At 39.8% G+C, this 26,234-nt stretch overlaps 1 protein-coding gene across 9 annotated transcripts in view; it reads left to right on the top strand.

Annotated features, from left to right (window-relative positions):
• LOC137436893 (neurabin-1) overlaps window positions 1–26,234 on the top strand; it is a 74,662-nt gene that overhangs the window by 4,380 nt on the left and 44,048 nt on the right. For 7 of the 9 annotated variants that reach the window (XR_010986387.2, XR_013624930.1, XR_013624928.1 and 4 more), the window contains 5 exons: window positions 8,261–8,393; window positions 15,341–15,461; window positions 15,970–16,074; window positions 21,559–21,676; window positions 23,910–23,954. Coding sequence is in view for 6 of the 9 variants with exons in the window: in XM_068131114.2 (XP_067987215.2) it covers window positions 8,261–8,393; window positions 15,341–15,461; window positions 15,970–16,074; window positions 21,559–21,676; window positions 23,910–23,954 (522 nt within the window). In the remaining 3 variants the exon portion in view is untranslated. The remainder of the gene's footprint in view (window positions 1–8,260; window positions 8,394–15,340; window positions 15,462–15,969; window positions 16,075–21,558; window positions 21,677–23,909; window positions 23,955–26,234) is intronic. The other 2 variants (XM_078786491.1, XM_068131121.2) reach the window with 1 other exon arrangement.

The raw sequence follows: 26,234 nt of genomic DNA, 5'->3' as shown, positions 1-26,234 counted from the left end.
TGTCCAATATAATTGTGCAGATCACGCTCAAGAAATTTCAAACTGATCGGATTAGCGTTGTACTCGTCGAATTATGTCATAATTAAGGGACCAATGACGTCATCATGAACAACACTTATTCCCCATGTGGAGTTCTTTATAATGTGCCCATGTTTCAATTTTTTTCCATGGAGCATTTTTGGAGATATAGAGGTGAAATGTTTTTCAGTTTTTCCAAGATGGCACCTTACCAGCTGACCTATAACCTCATAATTATCATTATAAAATTATACAGGAATCGGTGCTCCGACGGTGAAAATTTCGTGTCATTTTGGCTAACAGTTGCAGAGAATTTTTTTTCATACTAATCGGATCAAGTGTTGTACTCACCGGCAGATTTGGGGGGGGGGGGCAGGCATGGAGGGGGCAATGCCCCTCCTTTATCTTTTTCAGTAGTTTACAATTAAGATAAAAACATCCCATATTTAAACGTGAGTAACAAAGCGAAATGGAACCCAAGTGGTGGATTTCTTCCTCCAGCCACGGCAGATATCGCGGTATTTGCATGGTGACGTGATTGGCTGCATCCTTTTTCAAATCAGATTAACAACTTTGAAATTTGTGATTTTTCACAAATTAAGCCACTTTGGAACTAAGCTTTTCTGAAATGAGACTGATTAGAAACTGTTTGTGCTCAACCATGGTGGAGGAAAAAATTTCTTCACTGACTCTTCTTCACATACAAGGCGATTTAACTATGAAGCTGATTCCAGAGGACATTGTGGACGTTTACACCAATCGAAGGGAAAGACGATTGTACCTATACTTTAATCATTAAGGTAAGAACAGTATTTATATTAAGACAATGTTTATGTATGTGTATCACTGGTGAGACATGTTTCATAAAGTACTCGATTTTTTATTTATTTATAATTCAAGAAGTTGTAATGCTAATAGTAATATTGGTGGTAGCTTGTAAACATGTCAAACTACAAAGCATCTGAAAATGCAAAGCCCGTCCGTTTGTATTCAGACGTCTTCTTCTGCCTGCTCAAAATAACAAACAGTTAAAAAAAAAATACAAAATGGAAATTGATGATTTTATGCAACCTTGACCTTTCAGCTTTAGATCTAACCAAAATCAGCTTTTAGCTTTTGATTGGTAAACCATTTCAGTGACCAAATATGCAAATTATTCAAATTTCAGGTCAATTGGAAGAAAATTGACAATTTTATGCAACCTTGACCTTTGACCTTTTGACAAATTATTAATTTGCCTTCTCCATATTCTAATAATAAAACTTTCGTGAAAATTTGATAATGGCTCAAATGGTAAAAAGTAATGGCCGGACACATACACAAATATATATATATATACACACACACACGCACAGACAGGCACACGCACAGACAGACACATGCAGACAGACACACACGCACAGACAGACAGAAGTGATTATAAAACCCCGTCTCATGCTGTGCAAGGGACAAGCTAAGAATTAGGCTAAAACAAGGGTGATTATATAATTAACATAAACTGTATTTGTGATTTCATGTACACTGTAACTACACTAACAAACGGTAATTTTGGAAGGCAGACCTAACTACCCATTTTTAATATTAATATTTATAATATATTAATATTAATATATTTTGGAAGTCAGACGTAACTACCCATTATTAATATATAAGCCTGCCCCCACCGTCCCCTCCCCCCCAAATAGAGAAGTCAAACTACTCCTATGGGTGTACTTGTCCAATTATGACGTCATAATGAAGTCACCTATGACATCATTAACATTTCCTATTCCCCATGGGGAGTATGTGATGAGCCATGTTTCAAATTTTTCCATTGAGCAGTTTCGGAAATAGAGGTTCAACGTTTTTCCAAGATGGCATCCATACCACGTGATGTATGACATCATAATCATCACTATTAAATTATACATAAGTCGACACACTATCGTGAAAATTCAGGTCAATCGGACCAACGGTTGCCGAGAAAAGGAATTTTATGGTCCTGTTCTATTCTGGTCAAGAAACCTGTAAAATAAATGAAGTGGAAGTGATTTGCAATAGTAAGATGGCAGTGTCAGTACTGGGATGCATCCCAGTCAATGATCGGTTAATATCATTCAGGTTGAAAGGACATCCAGTGAACACCAACATCATTTAGATTATATTCTCCAACTTCTGCAACAGATGAAGATAATGTGGGTGTTTTTTTTTTTTTGTTGTTTTTTTGGGAAAGTTGCAGGAATTGGTAGAACAGGTAGGACAGGGTATTAAGGAGATGTTTCAATTATTACGGGAGACTGGAATGTAAAAATTGGAGAAGCAGGAGCACCAGGGATTACAGGAAAACGCAGACTTTGTATCCGAAATAAGCTAGAGCAGAAAATGCTGGAGTTCTGTGTGGAGAATGATATCGTAAGTCCAAATATATGGTTCAAACAACCAAAGCATAGACTGTACACATGGATGTCACCTGATGGGCACCATTGAAATGATAATTACTCCATACTATTTAACAAAAGATGGAGAAGTACTGTGCAATATGTCGATGCTCTGCCAGGTGCGGACTGTTGGACAGATCATGAACTCGGTGTAGCAAAAGTACAAGTCAAATTGAGAAAAGTGAAAAAATAAAATAACTCCCTTAAGATATGACCTTGAAAACATACATAAACAATCTATACTATAAGAGAACCATTTGTCTCTGTGTCGCCATTTTCTCAGAGATAGCCAAACAGATCTTCAAACTTTCAGATTCAGAGGATTCATCAGTGCCAGGGAGTGTTTTAGGCAAAAAAAAAAGTTTAATTTTTTATTATTATTGCTCTTTAGTGCCTAATCCTTTGTATATGAGTGAAAGGTAATGTTAAATTATCCCTGACCCCATTATTTAGTGGGTACAAGGAAGTGTTTTAGGCCCTCACACAAAATAGGAAAAAAACAATTTGATTTCTTCAAAATGCCAACAGGATTAGAACAGCACCAGGCAATGCCAGGTACCCCAGCTAGTATTCAATAAAGGTTAAAATGAAAACGACTTGCAGAGCTAGACTTGGTTGAGAGAATGCCATTGAATTGTGGCAAGAGGCTGAAGACATTGCAAAGAAGAGGCCAAAAACAACATCTCAAAAGCAAGCAGAAAGAAGAATGCGAAACTCATGCACTGACGTCGGCAGATGAATCGTGCCATGATGATGTCTGCAGCTGATTGGTGCTGCCCCGGATCAGTGGGTCGTGCATGCTTTGTGGTGGAAAGAGTGTTTTACTGTTTTCTGATTCATTAATTTGATATTGGGGACAGTTTCTCTGTAAAATAAGTAGCATCGTTTATTTCTTCTGCTACCTAAGGTGGATGGAGGTTACGTTTTCACCCCTGTCTGTTTGTTTGTCTGTCTTTGTTTATGAACAGGATATCTCAAAGAGTTGTACATAGATTCGGACAAAATTTGGGGAGAGGTTGGGTATGTGACGCGGACGAAATTATGGATTTTGGTGAAGATTCGAATCTGGATCTGATAATTTTTAAAAGTGATTCTTCACCATTGAGTGGTAGGGCTAGAACCCATATATAGCACGATACTTCAAAAAGTTATGGACGGAATTGGACGAAATATGGTGGACTACGTTTGTGTATGGCAAGGACGAATCGTTTCCATTTTGGTGAAGATCCAAATCTGGATACGAGAATTTTTTATCCAGGTTCCTCTGCAGCTGCAGACATTCACAAGTAGCACATACCTTTACCCTGTCACCTCACCCTTTCATGCACCTCGATATTGTATAGCAAGGTAGGATTGTTAATTATATTATTATGTATTAGTAAATATTATGGAAATAAATTGTAAGCCATATTTCAGAAGGCTTGCTTCAGAACGGCCTGATTCATGCAATGTTCGTTCTTGCTCCATGCACGTCTTGTCTTATCCTGTCCTGACCTGCGGTTTGAATGCTTTATAACCACCTCGTATGGTCTTATGATCCCAATGCTGTGATGGCAGTTAAAATTATCTGTATCGACATGTTTGGAAAAAAAAACAAAAAAACTCCTTAGGTATTATAATGTTTCCTTGGAAAAAAACCCAGAGATAAACAGAATATATTCTTCAGATGATTAATAGGTTTCTGTATCTGTCTTCATCAATATAGACTGACCTTTTGTTATCTACATCCTCAAATATTTGCAGTTTGCTGATATTCAATCGTACAATTAATAAAACTCTATGGGGCCTTTATTTTCTTGTGGTGGCCTTGCCACTGATATTTGCATATCAGGTGTGTGATACTTACTTTGCATGAAAACCAAGTGTAAAGCAACTATTGCAATGATTTTCTAACAGTATTTTGCGTTGTCATAGCAACACGGCATATCCAGTTATCGATAATTATTTCTCAAAATTATACTTATTGTACTTTGACAGTTTCACTCACTGTATCGTCAAATTGATAAATTGGGTTTCATGTTGGGATTGTTCGCCCAGGTACTCAAGCAATACTTGTTTTGATGTTTAAAGGTTCATCTTTATCAGTCAGGGCCCTTAGGGATATTTTGGGGCCGTTTGGTTCAAATTCTTCCAAAAGCACCAAATTTGGCCCAGATGTTGCCCATGCCATACTCTTTCGATTTTTGACGGGCGCCAAGACGGGCGCCCCCCCCCCCCCGGGGGCCCCATATTGGCGAAATACTAAATGGCCGCCACCCGGATTAGAGGAAAATCAGTTAAATAACCAAAAGGGTTGGAATCATGTATACCACTTTTCAGGGGTTTTCGAGGTCGAGGAATCCAATGATGATGTTATTTTGATGATTCGAGGTCAAGGTCAACCCTCAAGGTCATCTTAAAGGTCATTTTTGAGTCAAACATGTCGGTTTTTGAGTTTTTTGTCAAGATTTACGCGAGGTTCACCATTTTATGTTTCTGGGTTGGGTAATCGAACTCTGACCTTATTTTTGACAATTAGAGGAAATATTTACATGTCTATTTTCTAATTTTCAGGCATATGCAGTTCATCAGTCTAATTACAAAGGTATGGATTTTGATGTTTTATGAACTGTATGCCATATCCTTGTTTCATTTTTGTGCGATCATGATCCGGGTTCATGTATACATGTCATAAATATGACGTCATAGGTCATGTGACCTGGCGGCCATATTGGATTTTATGAAAACCTTAAAAATGGATCCCTGCCTTCATTTTTCGATCGAATCATTTTGAACTTTGACCACTTATAGTACGCCATGTGATTGGATGCATATTCTAATTATGACGTCATAGGTCAGGTGACATGGCGGGATGGACCGGTATGGTCCCCGGATCATACTGCCCTTGGCGCCCGTCAAAAATCGAAAGAGTATGGCATGGGCAACATCTGCGCCAAATTTGATGCTTTTGGAAGAATTTGAACCAAAATATCCCTAAGGGCCTTGACAATATGGCCTCATAAGCCACATGTCAAGTGCAATGTATAATTTTTTTTGTCTCCCTCCCCAACGACAAAGTCTGAGGGGATATTAATACGAGCTCCGTACGATCGACCGACAGATCATCTGTCCATGTACTTTTGTGTACGCAATTTTTCAAAAACCGTTTAACGTTTGGCTTTCACATTACAGATATCTATTCCTCATGCCCTTATGTCAACCTGATTATATCACGGCTGTGATTGGCTGAATTTTGTTGCCATGGCAACCAAATGGGTAACATGCCTTGTGTACGTGATATTTCAAAAACCGTTCAAGATTTCGTTTTCACATGACGCAGATCTATTCCACATACCACCCAGAATGCAGAGGACCTAGAGTATCTGCTCCTTGTTACATTAGAAACAAGAAAGTGCTCGATATCACACTTTTGGTACAATAGTACAGAATATTGAAGAATCATAATATTTTTTTTATAACTTGGATTTATGATGGTAGTTCAAGGTAGCCGTGGACTGTGGAAGTGTGAGTGAGGATTGTGGAATATGTATCAATAATAGTTCATTACTCGAGGTTTGTGCTGTGATATTGTCTATACATTGTGTCAGTTTTATAAGAAGTGACTAGCGCTGGCCAAAGGTCAAAGCATTCGAGGTAGAAACAAGTCAAAATAATCAAATGTTCTGTGGAGCAGAGGTTATCATTAGGTTCCCAGTGAAGGATAACATCAAAACGACATTGAAATTTTCAGGGGACTGTTGGCTCAATTTGGTGATGTATGTCTTTCACGTAGTTGAGTGTTTTGAAATGGTGCAACAAGTTCTCAAAAATGTCTGGGATAGGTAAACAATGTTCAGCTTCCTCGCATGCAACCATCCGCTGCCATTGTTTAAGAGCTCGTTTTGGTGAATTGCCATATTACCTTACATGAATTTGCAAAATAACTGGGTGTCATTTGGGATTGTGGAAACTATCCTTCATTCCTTATAATTTAATATGATTCATTAAAGGTGGGTACCAAAATATCCCACAAAACACTACTCGTGTGGCATTGCAACAGAGCTCTTGGAATCATGCTACCCGAGGAACTATTATTATATTACTTGAAGAATACCTAAAATATGTGAAAAGTCCTGTGCCCATCAATTCATACCAGAGAATGAACAATCGTGGATTGAAGAGTTCCTTGGTACCCAACAACAACAACAACAACAAATCAAGGCCTAGCAACAGGCCGAACAGCTTATGGCAATTTGTTTGTGAACTTAACCTTGTAATTCATTTGGAATTTCTTAAATCTCAGGAAATTATAAATGCACAATGCTGTAGTAACTTGTTATACACAATTAAGTCAGGCGAACAATAGGCAGACGAGGGTCTGGTGTACTGTTTCAGGGCGTGACTTTGCTGCATGATAGTTCTCGCCCTCGCGAGGGAAACATGACAACTATTACTTTAGCGGCGAAGGATTGAGAAGTTGTAAATCACCCCCCATCCAGTCTAGACTTGTCCTTTGATTTTCCTCTTTGAATTACCCAAAGAACATCTTGGTGCCTTTAAGTTGACAAAATACCTTGTGAAGTTTCATCAGCCTACTTGTAATTTTTAATGCTCCATAATAAAAAGGTCAATGTCTCCTTTCAACTACCCCCCCTAAAAACTTATAATATATATACCAGTGTGTATATATATATATATATATATATATATATATATATATATATATATATATATATACAGTTATATAGTTATATACACATGTATGTGTATGACTCATGAACAAGCAGCTTGTTTTGCATTCAAAGTTTAAGCTCATGGAAGAGCGATCTTGTATTTAAGTTACAAGTAGAACAAGGATGTTTTAAAAGCTAATCAGTATTCACAAGTTCTGTTTGGAAATATTGATTTATTAAAAAAAGATTTTTTTATCTCTCTACTCTTTATAAAGCCTGGTGTTGGCTTAACGTTTAAGGTGGTTGGCTAATGATCTTAGGGTCCGAAGTTTGAGCCTCTGTTGTGCTGTTACGATAACACCCTGTGGGTTTACTCAGCCTATCATCCTTCTGAGGTTGGTTAAAAATGAGTATCAGCTTACAGGTAAGAATGAGCCATTCGAGTGTCCTGCGTCGGAGTGGTGACTATCTAAGATTGTGACCCCTAGCTAAGGAAAAACTGCTTCGGCAGCCCGATGCAAATGAAGACTCTAAAGGAGGGGTTCTTATTATTCTTCTACTCTTCATACAGATCCAAAGTCAACATACCTGGCATTTATATCCGGATATATATATATATATATATATATATATATATATATAAAATCAGTAATCGACTTCATACTGTGAGTGGGGAATCTCCAGTAAGGTGTCCCATACAGCTACTGCTGCACCTTACAGGGAGTGATAAGCACTGCCTGCCACACAGTGCATTACCTCTGTTGTCCATTCACTGTATGGAGTCAACCTGGATGCGGTTGGGAGTAATGAAATTAGTATATATAATTGTGCTCCAACCTCATGAGCGAACGCCATGACGTAACCACCACGTATGTCCGCATTGTCAGCAAAGCTCCGGAAAAGCCATCTCGCAGTACATTATAAAGATGTTAATTCAGATACTGTCACAAGTGCATGAAAAACTCAGTTACCGACCTGGTTTCGCCCTTCTTGGGGCATCAGGGAAATATAAAAATAAGATAATGTAATATCAAAATATAAAATAAAAGAAAAATATAAAAATAACCAATAATAAAAAAATAAAAGGAAATAGAAAAATAAAATAAAAATATAAAACATTTACCTTTATCTTTACCTATATATGTATAACCACAATTATCACTGTACCTTTAGGTCTGTTCCACCTTTTCCAATGCTGACTATGACCGTCGCAATGACAGTATTGATCCAATTTCTGCCTCTGCTGAGTATGAGCTTGAAAAGCGATTGGAGGGCATGGACATTTTCCCTGTAGAACTTCAAAAGGGTAAGTAAATTAGATGTGCTCTAAGGGTGATATATGTTGGTGATAGATGTCAGTATAGTAATGGGTTTTTTTTTGGTTTTTTTTCCAGAGCATCATAAAACTGCCTGTGCTTATGTATTTTCTTCCATAACAATAATGACAAACTGCGACACTATTGTCACAAACTGTGACAGAAAATGTATATTTTTTGCCTCCTCTGTACACTCCTCACTTTGATTAATCTTTACTAATAATTTTTAACCGACATTGATTCCATTTTTTGGAGTCCCTCATCGTGTGTAACACTCGACCAAAGCAAAGCCAATGGAAATCTGACGCAACAAACCCGGGCAGTGTATATAATCATAGGCCTGCAGGCTTGATGTCTTAAGCCCACCAGAAAAACCAAGATGGCAGCCATATTATTTTGTCTAGGTGCCATCGTGGGTGGAGCCAAACAACAAATGCAGGTGGGGTCCGGCATCAGTCTGAACAATGGGTGCACATTTCAAAAATCGACACCCAGCAAGAAGCACAACAAAAAAACAACAACCATGTGGAGCTCTTGTAGACTTGCGACTAGAGTACCTACATAAAGAGAGTAGCGACAACTTCCGCATTGACGCCATTTTGTTTCACTCGCCAGCGCGCGGCGCGAGCGCTTGCCGCACCGCCAGTGAACTAATATCTACATGGTCCAAACCTTGGCTGTTTGGTAAAGTCGTTTCCCCCCCCCCCCCCTTTATGCAACTCATTATCCTCTCTCTCCTCTCTCTCCTCTCTCTCCTCTCTCTCCTCTCTCTCCTCTCTCTCCTCTCTCCTCCCTCTCCTCTCTCCTCTCTCTCTCGTGCATTATTCATGAATCTTTGGTTTTAATTGTGATCAACAAAGTTCAAAATGTGGCATCATTTCTTGTTCCAAACTGATGCAAGAGTGATGTTTGTCATCTTTTAACAGTGCAATTGTATTAGACCTTTATCAGTCTTCTGACAATAATTTCTCATTCATGTATTCATTCTATCTTTTTATTTATTCATTCACTCATTTTTTTTCGGATATGGAAATGGGGAGGGGGATAAATATCCATATTCAAGCTAACCTGGCATCCACCCAAACCACCGCTACAAGGGGTGGGGGGGGGGGGGGGGCAATCAACATGTATGGCTTGCTCATGCACACCCAACATCGAAAATCGACACACCCATACATATGCACGCATTCGCAGTCTGCTCATGCATACAACTGACAATGACACAACATATAAAATTGGAAAATTTTGACGACATAGCCCTATCTGGATGATTTATTAGTAAAATTGATATTGACTATGTCCAAATTCTTGTTTGGCCACTGTGGCCTCATGGAAGAGCTACATCAAGCTCAACAACGGCTTCAAGTTCAATAAATGGCACATGAATTACTGTAATACTGTAGCAAAAGACATCAGATTAGGAGGAAAACTGTTTTGATCATTGCTTTGCCTTTTTACTCTTTACTCAGAGTGAAGAGTGACTCTGCTTAGATTTACATTTTTTTTTGGCAGGTTTTCAACTTAGTTGTAATTGGTAATGTAAGTCAGCCTCGGCTGCAAAAGTTACAAAGACAAAAGCAATTTGAATAAAAATATAAATAATAATAAGGAAATAATTCTCGATGTCTGTCGACAAATTAATTTGTACTTAATTGTTGTCATACCAGTATGTTGAAGAAACCTTGATTATTTTCTGTCATTTCATGACATGTCATGGACAAAAAATATTATTCAATCATGGAACAAGTGCATTAGCAACAAGACAGTTCTAGTGGGGGTTTCATAATATTGAAATAAGTATTTGCAAATAATAATTTGGTGGCTGGACATTCTGAGTTAAGGACGTCTTACCGTTACGCATGTTCAAAATGTAAAACTTTTGTCAGTTGTTTTGTAAATTTAAAATTGTCTGACCGTGTTGTTATTTATGGCCAACAGGGGCCGACTATTGTGGTCCACCTATTGGGCATAGGTGCCACGTTACCGTGGTCCGTGAGCAAGGCCCTTGGCCCCTCCCAACAAAGAGGTCATGCCCCAAAACATTGGGGTCCATGGTGGTGCTCGGCCACAAACGAGTGGTCCATAAGGTGGTGCCCCAAGTTCGTTTGCTCGAGAAAAGTAAAATTCTTAGTCGAGGCAATGGTAGATCACATATTGTCATGGCAAAATCATTTTATGACTGAGGGTAATATGATTACAAATAGGGTTTTTGGAAATAATGTACTATTATATCGAGTATGTCTCATTGAGTTTTATAAGCAAAATGAAGAAAAAAAAAGATATTGTCTTCTTGGTAAATAATTAAATAATACAAATACACACATATACACATACACACATATATATACACACACATATATACACACACACATATGCACACACACACACACACACACACACACACACACACACACACACACACACACACACGTACACACACACGTACACATATATACACCCACACACATATACACATACACACACACACATATACACACACACACACACCGCTGGAACTGGATGGAGATTCCGCTCTTGTTCTGCGAGGCTGCGTCATCGCGTTTTTTCATGACGTCATACGATTAAGCTCCTCCCTTTTCGTGCGAACCGATACATACGCCAATATGAATACATGGGACCGATATCACCACTGCTTACCTCGCACAAACACGATGACGAAGTTGGTTTCCATCTCACTCTGCTCACTTTGTTCTCCCATACTTTCCGTCTTTGTGGATTTGCAGGGAACCTATACATCTTGTACACCATTCTCCGATTTATTGCTGCATCCAAAGGCGCAACATCCCGTCATTTTATCAGATTTTTTGATCACCAAACTTTCAGTACTAATTCGTTTTAAGCTGTGTACGGCGTTGATTGATACGCGATCGCGTGTGAAACAAAATGGCACCTGGAGTCACGTGACCCTAAATGTCTGGTCCCCCTATGTCGCTACTCTCTTTATATAGGTACTCTACTTGCGACATGTCACAGGTAAAAATACATGTATGTATGGAAGGAAATTAAAATAATTCATCTATATTCAAAATTAAAGGCACCACCAACCACTATCGTGCTTAGTAGGGAAGTCCCAGTTCTGATTTTTCACCCTCTACCCATGACAGTGTAGGCATCATATGTGCCCAGGGTTAACTATCCTCCCAACGGAGTGGGAGGATCACATCACTGCATTGAACTGATGGTAAGACATATAGCTTCAAGTGGTTGAGATTGATTAAATCGATATGGTTGGTGTCCCAAAGTTTTGCTGCAAGCATACTGAGAAACCCTAATGTTGTATGTTAAGAATTTGTGAGATGGTCGTAAGAGATTTCTGCTATGGTAACGCTAACGTGAAAGGTAAAATGGGTTTTAAATCAATTGTTGAGCATTCGTGTATGAATGTAGAAAACTTTTCGCTGGGTTTCCAATATACAGTGCATTCAGAAAGTATTCAGACCCCTTCACTTTTTTCACATTGTGTTATGTTGCAGCCTTGTGCTGAAATCGTTTAAAGTCATTTTTTCCCTCGTCAATCTACACTCAATACCCCATAATGACAAAGAGAAAACAGGAATTTAGAAAGTTTTGCAAATTTCTTAAAAAGAAAAAACTGAAATATCACATTGACATGAGTATTCAGACCCTTCGCTATGACACTTGAAATTTACCTCAGGTGCCTCCCATTTCTCTTGATCATCTTTGAGATGTTTCTACACCTTGATTGGAGTCCACCTGTGGTAAATTCAATTGATTGGGCACGATTTAGAAAGGCACACACCTGTCTATATAAGGTCTCACAGCTGACGATGCATATCAGAGCAAAAACCAAGCCATGAGGTCGAAGGAACTGCCTGCAGAGCTCAGAGACAGGATTGTGTCGAGGCACAGATCTGGGGAAGCCGACAAAAAAAATTTCAGCGGCATTGAAGGTTCCCAAGAGCACAATGGCCTCCATAATTCTTAAATGGAAGAAGTTTGGAACAACCAGGACTCTTCCTAGAGCTGGCCGCCCGCCCAAACTGAGCAATCAGAGGAGAAGGGCCATGGTAAGAGAGGTGACCAAGAACCCAATGGTCACTATGGCTGAGCTCCAGAGATCCTGTATGGAGATGGGAGAAACTTCCAGAAGGACAACCATCACTGCAACACTCCACCGATCTGGGCTTTATGGCAGAGTGGCCAGATGGAAGCCAAACAGTTCAATCTTGGTTTCATCAGACCACAGAATCTTGTTTCTCACAGTTTGAAAGTCCTTTAGGTGCTTTTTTGCAAACTCCAAGCTAGCTTTCATGTGTCTTTCACTGAGGAGAGGCTTCCATCTGGCCACTCTGCCATAAAGCCCAGATCGGTGGAGTGTTGCATTGATGGTTGTCCTTCTGGAAGTTTCTCCCATCACCATACAGGATCTCTGGAGCTCAGCCATAGTGACCATCGGGTTCTTGGTCACCTCTCTTACCAAGGCCCTTCTCCCCCGATTGCTCAGTTTGGCCGGGGGGGGGGGGGGGGTGGGCAGCTCGAGGAAGAGTCCTGGTTGTTCCAGACTTCTTCCATTTAAGAATTATGGAGGCCATTGTGCTCTTGAGAACCTTCAATGTCGCTGAAATTTTTTTTGTAGGCTTCCCCAGATCTGTGCCTCGACACAATCCTGTCTCTGAGCTCTGCAGGCAGTTCCTTCGACCTCATGGCTTGGTTTTTGCTCTGATATGCATCGTCAGCTGTGAGACCTTATATAGACAGGTGTGTGCCTTTCCAAAGCATGTCCAATCAATTGAATTTACCACAGGTGGACTCAAATCAAGGTGTAGAAACATCTCAAAGATGATCAAGAGAAATGGGAGGCACCTGAGGTAAATTTCAAGTGTCATAGCGAAGGGTCTGAATACTCATGTCAATGTGATATTTCAGTTTTTTCTTTTCAAGAAATTTGCAAAACTTTCTAAAATCCTGTTTTCTCTTTGTCATTATGGGGTATTGAGTGTAGATTGATGAGGGAAAAAATGAATTTAAACGATTTCAGCATAAGGCTGCAACATAACAAAATGTGAAAAAAGTGAAGGGGTCTGAATACTTTCTGAATGCACTGTCGCTGCTTGCGATTAAGTCAATAGGTGTACGTGTCATTTTTGCCTCACCATTGAAATTGATTCAGACCTAACCATATACTTATTGCAGTCAGCTGATTTTCCCCTCTTCCTCCCTCTCCATTGGGAGGACAGTTAACCAATCCACCATATTCCGTGGCATTGTACTCTGAGTCCGGGAGGTTTGCAGTTTGAATTCCGACCCTGGCCGACTAATACCACAAACTTTTAATATGGCACTTGCTACTTCCTCACTTGATTCCCAGCATTTAGAGTATAGAACACAGCCAAACCCCCTTTGTTGGGTTTCTGTAAAATTGCCACAATAATTGCAGAGAGAATAGTCACATCACTAAATGGAACCGCCTGCACCCTGTGTGTTTGGAAAGTAACTTTCCCCAAGGCCAACATCCATATCTGTCTGATGTCACACTTTGTGTTGTCTGCTGGCTTTGTCTGCATCTGAATGTGTGATTTGTGTGTGTGACAATTCCTCCATGAGCTCTGTCTCTGTTTGTGAACAAGATATCTCAAAGTTGTGGACGGATTCGGACGAAATTTGGCAGAGATGTAGCATATGTGACAAGAACGAAATTATTAGATTTTGGTGAAGATCCGGTTTCGGAATTGACTCATAGAATTTTAAAAGTGATTTCTCACCATTGGGAGATCGGGCCAAAACGATACATAGCAGGATATCTCAAAAAAGTTGTGGACGGATTTAGACGAAACTTAGTTGGGCAAGTTGTGTGTGTGACAAAGAAGAATCGATTCGATTTTGATGAAGATGTGAATATGGATTCGTATATGAGAATTATTTAATTGTTTAAGTGATTCTTCACCATTGAGTGATTGGAGCAAAAACGATACATCGCAGGATATCTCAAAAAGTTATGGACGGATTTGGACGAAACTTGGTTGAGAGGTTGGGTGTATAACACGGACTAATCGTTTCGATTTTGATGAAGATCTAAATATGGATTCGGATACGAGAATTATTTAATTTTCAAGTGATTATTTACCATTGAGAGATCGGATGAAAAGCAATTATATAACATATTTAAAAAAAGTTATGGACGAGTTATGAATAAGCTTGGTGAACGAGTTGGTTAGGTGACGAGAACAAGCCGATTAGATTTTGGTTCAGGTCTGAATCCAGATCCCGCCGATCAGTGGGATATAAAACGTAAACTGTTCACCAGGCAGAGGTATGCTCTTTACTGAGTACCGTTCTAGTATAGAAACTATCAAAAATTTACCAGCTCGTAAATCTTGTATGACAGTCCTGCATGAAGACCATGCTGGTCAAAACGTTAGAAGCATTGTTTACTCTCAGCTATACTAGTTGGCAGTGCCTTCTATTCTAAATATGCTTCTTCCCAACTTCAAACTTTACTTCAGCAACTTTACTTCTACCACCCCTCCTCCCCTTCCCACGCCGCCTCCCCCCAAGCCCTCTCCCCCTCCCACACATTCCCGATGTCCCTCACAAATGTTGTGTTTATGTGCTTCCCCTTCTCTCCCCATCTTGTCTACCGCTCCCCTTTTTATACACTTTTTGTTTGTCTGTTTGATTTGTTTGTGTGATAAATGTTAGCTCTTTCATGAGCCTCGATTATGTATAACAAAAAAACAACACAAAAAAAACAACAACTTTATGTTAGATCTGCAAGTATTTTTTGTTTTACAGTTTCTTATGTCACTATTCATTGTTCGCTGTAGTTTCTGTTTTATCATCACGCAACATTTTGTTCTAATATTTCAATCAACACTTGCAGTTCGCAATAAAGACTGATTAGGTTTACGTGGCAATTCTTAGCGCTTGCTCTTCATTTTCTCTTCAATCTGTATAGGTGAAGCGGGACTTGGCTTGGGCATTTATGGAGTCGGTTCCAACTTGGACATTAACATGGAAAAGCTGGCAATTTTCGTCAAGGAGGTGTTTGAAGGTGGAGCAGCTCACAAAGATGGCCGGTAAGTACAGTGGATTTGAACAATTTCTCAATTAAACCAGGTTGCAGAATATATCATTGATATCCATTCGTTCTCAAATCAGCTCTCAGATTATATGTTCCTTTCCTGGGTAGAGTCACATGCAAATATTGAACTGCCATTTTTGTGTGATTAATGAAAGAACACTACATGAAATTTACACTGTCCTTTTGAGGAAATAATAAACAAACTGACCCATCTTCAATGATCCTGTGAAGGTTCCCTTCCAATAATTTCTCATGAGCGCTGAGATCCTTAGGAGATTTTATTTTGGAAAGGTAGAAAATATTCTGTGACATTTTTGAGCAAGAGTAGTCATTTGGATTAGTTCCTGCATCTTCTTCTAAGCTGTGTACAGATTTTGTAAATTTAGATAAGTAAAGGATTTTCATGTACATTATAATGCCCATGTTGTGCAACTATAATTCTTGCGTAATCATTCTGTCTTGAAAATCAATGTATAATACTGAAATTGAACTCGTATGTGCAGAATAAAGAAAGATGATCAAGTGGTTGAGGTTGACGACATCAGCATGGTTGGTGTGTCTCAAAGCTTTTCTGCAAGCGTCCTGAGAAACACAAATAATGTTGTACGGTAAGAATTGGTGACATGGTTCAAAGGGATTTTTACAATGGCAACGTCAACATGAAAGGTCAAATGTGCTTTTAAAAAATCGATTCTTGAGCATTCTTGTATTAATCGTTCTCGAACAATTTTGTCTGGGTTTTCAACACAGCTGTTTGTGATTAAATCAATAGGTGTACTCACTTTTTAAAATCTAATTATAGACTTTGAAAGTGGTGCCATCAGAAAGTTATTCTGGTGTTGTATAATAGAACATTTTGAGCAGTTGTGGAAACACCAAAACTAGTTTATCAGGTTTGAGATTAACATTCAAGAATGCGTTTCTTATGGTTTCTATTTATTAAATGGGAAATATTTAACTTTAGATTTTAGAAAAATGCAAAATATGTCTAGTTAAGGTGTTAAGCAACTGTTTTCTTTGAATGGAAATTTGCCCCAAACAAGGCATAAAGCCACTTGAGGTACGGTTCTAGAGGAAAGGTAGATAAAGTTAAAGCAAAACAAATATAATAAAATTAAACCTCAGTTCAGCAGTCTACAGCCTCTTCACTCTCTGCAGACCTGGATAAAGTCACAAACTGGTCAAAGAAGGAGAACATGTCTTTCAATCCTGACAAATCTCACACTCTTACGATGTCTCTCTGAAAAGACCACCTGGAAAACTTTCCCATCCCCTTTCGCAATGATCCTCTCGAAGAAGATCTGTCCCTCAAGCTTTTGGGTCTCACTATCTTCCATGGTATTTCCTGGGAAAAACCACATTTCCAAGCTGGCCTCCAAAGCCAGTCGCCATCTGGGCATCCTCCGTCGTGCGAAGTCCTTCCTTGGCACACCTGACCTCCTCACCACATACAAAGCTTTCATCCGCAGCGCAATGGAATACTGCTCTCCCCTCTGGGCCAGTGCTCCTGCCTCACACCTAGCTCGGCTTCACGCAGTTGAAACCAAATCTTTCAGAATCATTGGCATTTCCCGCGATGAAGCTGAGTCTGAGGGCCTTTCACTCACTCACCGCAGGCAGGTTGGTGGGCTTTGTCTTCTACCGACTCCTCTCCGGCCTTGCTCCCCCTGCTCTGTCTGTGCTCTGTCCCCAAAATATTCCTGCTGGACACACAAGATCTGCCAGCAACCCTCTTCTGGTGAAACTGCCAAAATCAAGACTGCTCACCTTCACTCTTTAATTCCTCTTTTCTCCCACCTCTGGAATAAACTCCCCCACTCTCTTCAATCCCACTCCTCCCTCCAGGTCATTAAAGCAGCTGTTCACCACCATCTCTTATCTTCCCCCATCCAAAACCTTGACATTTTCTACCCCTGTTGAAACACCCCAAATCCGCCTCTTTCAATCTCCGACTTCATTCATGAAATTCCTAATAGTGTTCATTTGCTTTATACTGTGTACTCCTCGCCCCCTTCCCCCATCCATCTCCCTTCCACAGATCTACCGACTTCCCTGTTCTCTACTGTTCTTGTGTGCTTCCTCTCTCTCCCACCCCTCTTGTCTCCCACTCCCTCTATTGTATGTTTTATGTGTTCGTGCATGTTTATGTGTTTAATGTGTTGGCTCTTACATGAGCCTCGACTCTGTATACAAGAAAAATAAAAAATAAAAATAAGTTAGTAAAAAAAGAAGACATTCACAAAGGAGGTGATTGGGAGGTGATACAAGGGGAGCAACACTCTTGAAATACAAGGCAAAGAATACAAAAAATAGAGCGTTCATCTCCAAAAGTCTGGCAAAATGAGATGAAGCTTCAAAGATGTAGGAAGTCGGAATTTATATATTTTGTTCAAGCTGTGCTGATCATGCGATAATGGCAAGCACGTTACAGGAAGTGAATTTCAAAGCGAGACAGCACAAGGGGAAAAAACTATTTGCAGAGCATTTTGTTCCACACTTTGGATTGGCTGCAGTGTACCGATGTGGAGAGATGGCATGCCGAGTCTTGCATCCAAACACTCGTACAGGAGGAAGTAAGTTAGGCCAGTGGAACATTTGCCATGAAAATATCTGTCGAACAAATTAAGAGTGGAAACTGACCTACGGTGAGAGTTGTTGAAAAGTTGAACCCTTCTCTGCACCAACTATGCATTTCTGAACTCTATCAAGGAAAGATAAGTGGCAGGCTGAAGCCCCAGCCCAAATGTTGCAACAGTCCATGAGGAGACGTATAATTGTCTTGCACAAGTACAAGACAGCATCAGGAGGTAAATACCTCTGCGCTCTCTAAAGACAACCAAATCGCTTGGAAGCCCTCTCAGCAATACCAGAAATGTACTTATCCCAATTGGCTTCATTGGCCTGACTTCATTCCATGATCTCCATCCTATCTCTTGTCTTTCTTTTTCCACTGTTCTTCTCCAGGTTGTTCTTGGACATCCCACTTTCCTTCTTCTTTTGGGCAATGCTGTCATACAGTTGCTATCATCATTCATTCTTAGCACATGTCCAATTGATTTCCATCTTCTGGTCTTGACTTCATCACTGATCTTCATGACTGGGTTTTTTAAGTAGTTCTTCACTTGGCACGATGTATGGTCATCTGATTTTCAAAATCCTTCACAGACGTTTCAACATAAATGTGTCGAGTTTCCAATCGTCCCCTTCGTTTACCTTCCGAACCTCACATCCATATAGTAGTTTTGATTTGACAAGTGAGTTAAACACTCTTAATTTAGTTTTCAATGTATAAGAGCTTGAGCTCCATATTTGTTTGAGTTTCATGAAGGATACCATAGCTTTACAAATTATTAGCGCTGAGGAAGCGCCTCTAGCGAATGACTTCCAGCCAGTGTAACGCGAATTCCTGTCACAGGAATTCTGAGATCATATAAGTGTGACGTGGCAGTTCCTGATTGGTTCGTGTTGGGGAACCCCTTCTCGCTGCCGACGTGACGTAAATTCGCGCACGCGCACTGGTGAAGCGCGAGATTCGGCCCAAGGTTCTTCTTCTTATTATTATTATTTTTGTATACAAGATCGAGGCTCGAAATTCCATGCCCGAACCTCAGCGCAATCCAAGAGGATTCACTTGTTTTCCTTATATCTTCTTCCCCTCCTCCTTCTTTGCTGTCAATGGCCCCAAAGTATGTTTACATATCAACATCACTTAAATATTCGTCGACAATTTGAATTCTGTTGCTTTTACTATTAACCCTCAAAACCTCTGTTTTCTTCGTGTTTATGTTGAGTCCTGTTTTTGATATAAATTTATTCATTTTTGTTACTTTCGTTTGCATATGTTGGAAGCTTTATGACAAAAGGGCAATGAAATTGTTCTCAGGGGTAATTCTAAATGATTTCTAAGGGGTAATTCTGAATAATTTTTGAATGAATGTTTTTTAAAGGGTAATTACCCTGCACTCTTAAAGCGAAAAGCAGGGTTAGGCATTCAGTTCAGTACGTCTGTACATGTGGCATACAGTGCAATCAGAAAGTATTCAGACCCCTTCACTTTTTTCACCTTTTTGTTATGTTGCAGCCTTTTGCTGAAATCGTTTGAATTCATTTTTTTCCTCATCAATCTACACTCAATACCCCATAATGACAAAGAAAACAGGATTTTAGAAAGTTTTGCAAATTTATTAAAAATAAAAAACTGAAATATCACATTGACACAAGTATTCAGACCCTTTGCTATGACACTTGAAATTTACCTCGGGTACCTCCCATTTCTCTTGATCATCTTTGAGATGTTTCTACACCTTGATTTGAGTCCACCTGTGGTAAATTCAATTGATTGGACCACATCCATCCATCCACAACTTTTTGAGATATCTTGTTCACAAACGGGCAAACAAACACCCGACCGATATACTTGGAAAAAAATCTTCGATTTTGCAAGTAACAAACAGACTGACAGGGGTGAAGACATAACCTCCACCTACCTTCGTTGGCGGAGGTAAAACGAAACAACTTCAGCCACAGCTCTTAAACATTGCTTCCCCAAAACTTTCTCCACTTAGCTCTAAAACTCTGGCACTAAATATTTAATCACTCTACCTCATAAATACCTTGTGTTTCTCCCCTCCCACAATACTATATGGTACATATTCCATGATGTTCCTATCAATAAAATGGATGAGGTGTGTGTGTGTGTCTCTGTGTGTGTCTCTGTGTGTGTCTCTGTGTGTGTCTCTGTGTGTCAGTCTCTGTGTGTCAGTCTCTGTGTGTCAGTCTCTGTGTGTCAGTCTCTGTGTGTCAGTCTCTGTGTGTCAGTCTCTGTGTGTCAGTCTCTGTGTGTCAGTCTCTGTGTGTCAGTCTCTGTGTGTCAGTCTGTGTGTGTCAGTCTGTGTGTGTGTCGGTCTGTGTGTGTCGGTCTGTGTGTGTCGGTCTGTGTGTGTCGGTCTGTGTGTGTCGGTCTGTGTGTGTCGGTCTGTGTGTGTCGGTCTGTGTGTGTCGGTCTGTGTGTGTCGGTCTGTGTGTGTCGGTCTGTGTGTGTCGGTCTGTGTGTGTCGGTCTGTGTGTGTCGGTCTGTGTGTGTCGGTCTGTGTGTGTCGGTCTGTGTGTGTCGGTCTGTGTGTGTCGGTCTGTGTGTGTCGGTCTGTGTGTGTCGGTCTGTGTGTGTCGGTCTGTGTGTGTCGGTCTGTGTGTGTCGGTCTGTGTGTGTCGGTCTGTGTGTGTCGGTCTGTGTGTGTCGGTCTGTGTGTGTCGGTCTGTGTGTGTCGGTCTGTGTGTGTCGGTCTGTGTGTCGGTCTGTGTGTCGGTCTGTGTGTCAGTCTGTGTGTGTCAGTCTGTGTGTGTCAGTCTGTGTGTGTCAGTCTGTGTGTGTCAGTCTGTGTGTGTCAGTCTGTGTGTGTCAGTCTGTGTGTGTCAGTCTGTGTGTGTCAGTCTGTGTGTGTCAGTCTGTGTGTGTCAGTCTGTGTGTGTCAGTCTGTGTGTGTCAGTCAGTCTGTGTGTGTCAGTCTGTGTGTGTCAGTCTGTGTGTGTCAGTCTGTGTGTGTCAGTCTGTGTGTGTCAGTCTGTGTGTGTCAGTCTGTGTGTGTCAGTCTGTGTGTGTCAGTCTGTGTGTGTCATTCTGTGTGTGTCAGTCTGTGTGTGTCAGTCTGTGTGTGTCAGTCTGTGTGTGTCAGTCTGTGTGTGTCAGTCTGTGTGTGTCAGTCTGTGTGTGTCAGTCTGTGTGTGTCAGTCTGTGTGTGTGTCAGTTCCACTACGAGCCTCAGACCTTGGAAAAAAACCATGCTGCTACAGAGTGGTGACTTTTCCAGAGTTTGTTCTCAGCCATGTCACTGCTTTGGCTGAATCAATGATATGGAAACAGGGTATGATTATGGATGTATATTATAGATGTCTGAGCATGTATTGGCATTATGATTTTTTTTGCCTCTCCCGATATCCCCAAATCCCTGTGCAATTACTTACTTTTAATATATTTTACAACATTAACAGAAATATAAAACATCCACGTTGTAATAATACACCAATTATTGCAAAAACTTTAACCCTGCACGGAATTGAAATTTTCATTATACTTACTGTATTCTGCTTTGCAGATTTCTAATCGGCAGAGAAAGAACATCAGAAAAACCAAGCAAGCCCGATGTTAATCCAGAAGAGGAGGAGAAGCGAAAGAGGCAACTGAAGTTAATTCAAATGAAAGCAAGGCAAAAGGTAAAAACAAAACAAAACTAGAACGGCACTCGGTGGAGAGCAGACCTCTGCCTCGTTGGCCATATCACTCAATGGTGAAGAATCACTTTAAAAAATTCCACAAGCTGGATCCGGATCCGGATCCGAATCTTCACCAAAATTGAATCTATTCTTCAAAAATTAACAGACCCATTCTGTCAAACAAGTTTCGTCCAAATCCATCCATAACTTTTTGAGATATCCTGCTATGTATCGTTTTTGGCTCGATCTCCCAATGGTGAAGAATCGCTCCAAAATTTCTAGTAGCCAGATCAGAATCCGGATCCTCACCAAAATCTAATCATTTCGTCCTTGTCACATACTTCACATCTCTGCTAAATTTTGTCCGCATCCGTCCACAACTTTGAGATATGTTGTTCACAAACGGACAAACAGACAGACAGACATGGGTGAAAACATAACCTCCATCCACCTTTGGTGGTGGAGGTAAAAACTAGAAAGCAAAACAAAAACAACTAGAATGGCACTCTGTAGAGAGCAGACCTCCACCAGGAGGACAGTGTACGTTTTGTACCCCATAGTACACCAGAAAATCACAATGCAGAATCACATTTAATCAAAATCGACATCCACAACTTTTTGAGATGTCCTGCTATATATCGTGTTTGGCCATCCACATCTCCCAATGGTGAAGAATCACTTAAAAAATTATACTGGCCGGATACGAATACGGATCTTCACCGAAATCAAATCATTTCGTCCGTGTCACATCCACCTTTGGTGGCGGAAGTAATTAGAGCAACATGCAAAGTACACAGCCTCCATACCAAATAAATAAATAATAACATACCCACAAGCGCACGACATCGTTGGGGCACTTTTGGTGCCCAGCAGTCTCCTTGCAGCACATGGAGATGGAATTTGGAGGGAGCGGTATACAATAATTGATTGATTAATTGTCTAATTAAAATAACTAAATACTAATCATAGAATAATTAATTTCTTAATCAATTTACTAATGGCATACCTGAAGCACCACTCTTTCATCCAAATCTAAGTTTTTGAAAATCAATTAATGGGAAAAATTTAATAATTAATCGATTTATTGATTATTCAATAAATCCAAAACGCCCTTTACAGCCAAATCACTTGGTCACTGTCATGTCCAAATATCAGCTTTCTTGCTCAAAGGATGGCTGAGATATTGTCTGGCCAAACGAACAAGAACGGAAGCAAACTAAGTGAAAACTGAGTACGCCTTTTCGGCGCTTGCTCCCATGCAGCATCTGGACATGGAACAGGAAAGGAGCGGTGTACAGAACAGAAAGCATCTCAAAATGCAAAGCCCGTCCATGTCCGCTTTGTACTTGTACTAAAGTTGATGAAAACGATAGTTTAAAAAATTGTACATATTATTCATTTGTTTTCTCCATAGGTGTTCTCATAAATAAAGGTTTGTTGAAGTTTGATGACAAAAACTCAATTCGTAAAAACGTTATGGCCTGGACAGACATGCTGAAGCTCAAGGGTAAATAAATAAATAAAAATCACGAAAGCTATTAAAAAAAAAAGGAGTCTCGTGCTTGATGTGCTGCGGCAGGGGAAATAAGGGCTATTTCCAGTCACTACGACTTTGCCCTTTCACATTTTGACCCAATTTTAATTATGTTCTCCATATTCTCAAAATAAAGCTTGTTGAAAATTTAATGACAAAAGCAAACATGATAGAAAAGTTATGGCCTGGACAGACACACATTCAGTGCCTTCAGAAAGTATTCACACCCCTTGACATTTTTTACATTTTGTTGGATTACAGCCTGAATTTAAAATGGATTAAATTGAGATTTTTTTTGTCACTAATCTACACAAAATACCTATCAATCATGTCCTATCAATTGAATTGGTGCAAGTGGACTCCAATCAAGTTGTAGAGACATCTCAAGGACGATCAAAGGAAACTGGATGCACCTGAGCTCAATTTGGAGTGTAATAGCAAAGGGGTTGAATTCTTATTGACTTGAGACATTTGAGCCTTTCATTTTAAATTATTTTGTAAAAAAATTCGAAAAATACATATTTCACTGACATTATGGGGTAATATGTGTAGATCAGTGACAAAAAATCTCAATTTCATCCATTTTAAATTCAGGCTGTAACACAACAAAATATGAAAAATGTCAAGGGGTGTGAATAACATGTGAAGGCCTGTGTGTCACATTAATTTTTTTTCAATCTCCTCTTTTTTGTTTTTCAGCAAGAAGATTCCTTGAAATCAGAATTGATAGAGTCATCAGAGGATGTAAGCACATTGCGATTCACAAAGACTCTGATCTTTATTCTCTATTGGACGGTCTGCAATATGGTTCTAGACCCTCATAATCTTCCTATTAAAGAAAGGAAAAACAGATTGCTGTATTATACTTCAAGTCAACAATTTTCCATTTATGATTTCGGACTTTCCAGAAAAGTTTGGGGCTCATGCCTTCGTGCTTTTCTCCAACATTTTAACTGACCATTGGTATTCAATCATCTCTTAGAAACCATGATGTTGGCTATATATTGTTTAACCTTTATTGCAGCTGTGTACCCTGCATTGATTCACTTTTCAATATAGTCAGGTTCACTCTGTCAATAAATTATATTTCGTTCAAAATCATGGTAGATTAGCAAACCTATACATTTTTGGAAAGGTTATAGCATAAGGAAACTAAAAATCAATGTTTACATTTGGAGAGATACCTGTATGGCGGCCATTTTGGATTTTCAAAATGGCCACTGTAAAATACATATTTTGTTCTATTTCTGCCTCTAATTACCCTAAAAACTTTTTAAAATATACTAAACCTATATTTTCAGGGACAAGGAATCCAATGAAAGTATCAAATTAGTGCTATGGGGAATGGTAAGACACGAATCAAAGGTTTTGAATTGCAAAATACTGTCTTTATATTCACGATAAGTTGCATAATCAAATACATGTTATCATTTTGTACAGGCAGTTAATAACATCAAAATGTGTCACAATAATTCATATCACCAAACATACACAGGCAGTCAGCAAAATCATATGTACACATGCAGTCAGTATAACTTCACATCTACACAGGCAGTCAATGACAAAATATACACAGGCAGTCAATGGCATCAAACATACACGATTACAGAATATGCCATTTAGAGTTCGTCATCACTGTCCAGTGTGTCGTATCCGACGATATAGTCCGCATCGTTTTCACAGTCCGTTCCACACAAGTAAAGGTCGGTCAAATTGATTGGCAAATCGAATTGGTCGAATGGTCGATCGAATCGAATTCGATGAATCGAATCGAATTGGTCGAATGGTCGAATGGTCGATCGAAGCGATTGGTCGAATGGTCGAATTGGTCCAATGGAATTGGTCGATTGGTCGAATTGGTCGAATCGAATTGGTCGGAATTGGCAAATGTAAACATTGATTTTCAGATTTTCCATGTAATAACGTTTCCAAAAATGTATAGGTTTGCTAATCTACCATGATTTTGAACGAAAAAACATAGTGAACCTGACTAATAACCCTTATTGTGGTTCTACTGTCTGTTGAAGTAAGGAGGGGTGTGCATGCCTCCTCCCCTCCTCTTTCCCCTCCATCCTCCCTCCCTTCCACCTCCCTCCAAACTCCCTCCCACCTCCCTCTCCTCTTCTCTCTCCCCCTTCTGCTCACCCTTCCCTCTCACCCTCCTCCTGTCTTAATATTCCTGTTACAAAGCGACTGCATTGCCCACCAAGGATAGTTTCACTAGTATCCAAATAAATGAATGTCCAATTCCAAAAAACTGTCACATATTTGTGCTTGATATTTAAGAAGATGGAATCGATATCAGGAGTGTGGATACAATCATCCACTCGCACCTTGAGTTCTCAAAAATGAGTGCAAAGTGGATCACCAAAATTTCATTCCTTTGGTCAAAAGGCTACTCATGTGACAGTGGAATGTGCACTTCAACAACATTACGTACTTGGAGACGGATGACTTTCTAAACATTAATTGCAATGTGATGAATCTCGGGTTTACCACTACACACTCGAAAGCAAGCGCTGAGCATTAAATGATGTTAAAATGGTACTGCATGACCAAATAAGTTCAATTAAGACCACGACATCTGCCAGAAAAATGTTGCTTAGTGTTTGGGACTGCCAAGGACTGATCCATGTCAATTTGCTTGACAGCAAAAATAACAACAAAACATCAGTATTACAATGGCCTCCTACACAACAATGTTCACATTGAAATTCACAGACAGCAGCCAGAAATGCTCCGCAGTGTGTTGCATTGTTGTGTGACAATGTGAGACCTCACACAGCAAATGTGAACATTGAAACACTTGTTCAGATGGGGATGGCCTGTGGGAGGTTTGAAACCATCCACCTTACAGCTGTTATGTTGCAACTTTCACCTCTTTCGGCCACCAAAGAAACACTTGGAAGACATTAGGTTTGGCAGTGAAGACCAAAGTCCCGAAGTGGCTGTGTACTGATTTCAAAAACGTGTTTGAAGCTGCCATTAAAACACTGCCACACCGATGGGAAAAGTGTATTCATA

The sequence above is a fragment of the Myxine glutinosa genome, chromosome 1 (assembly GCF_964187855.1).
Source record: "Myxine glutinosa chromosome 1, kmMyxGlut1.1, whole genome shotgun sequence".
Lineage (NCBI taxonomy): Eukaryota > Metazoa > Chordata > Myxini > Myxiniformes > Myxinidae > Myxine > Myxine glutinosa.
This window is presented reverse-complemented; position numbering and strand designations above follow the sequence as displayed.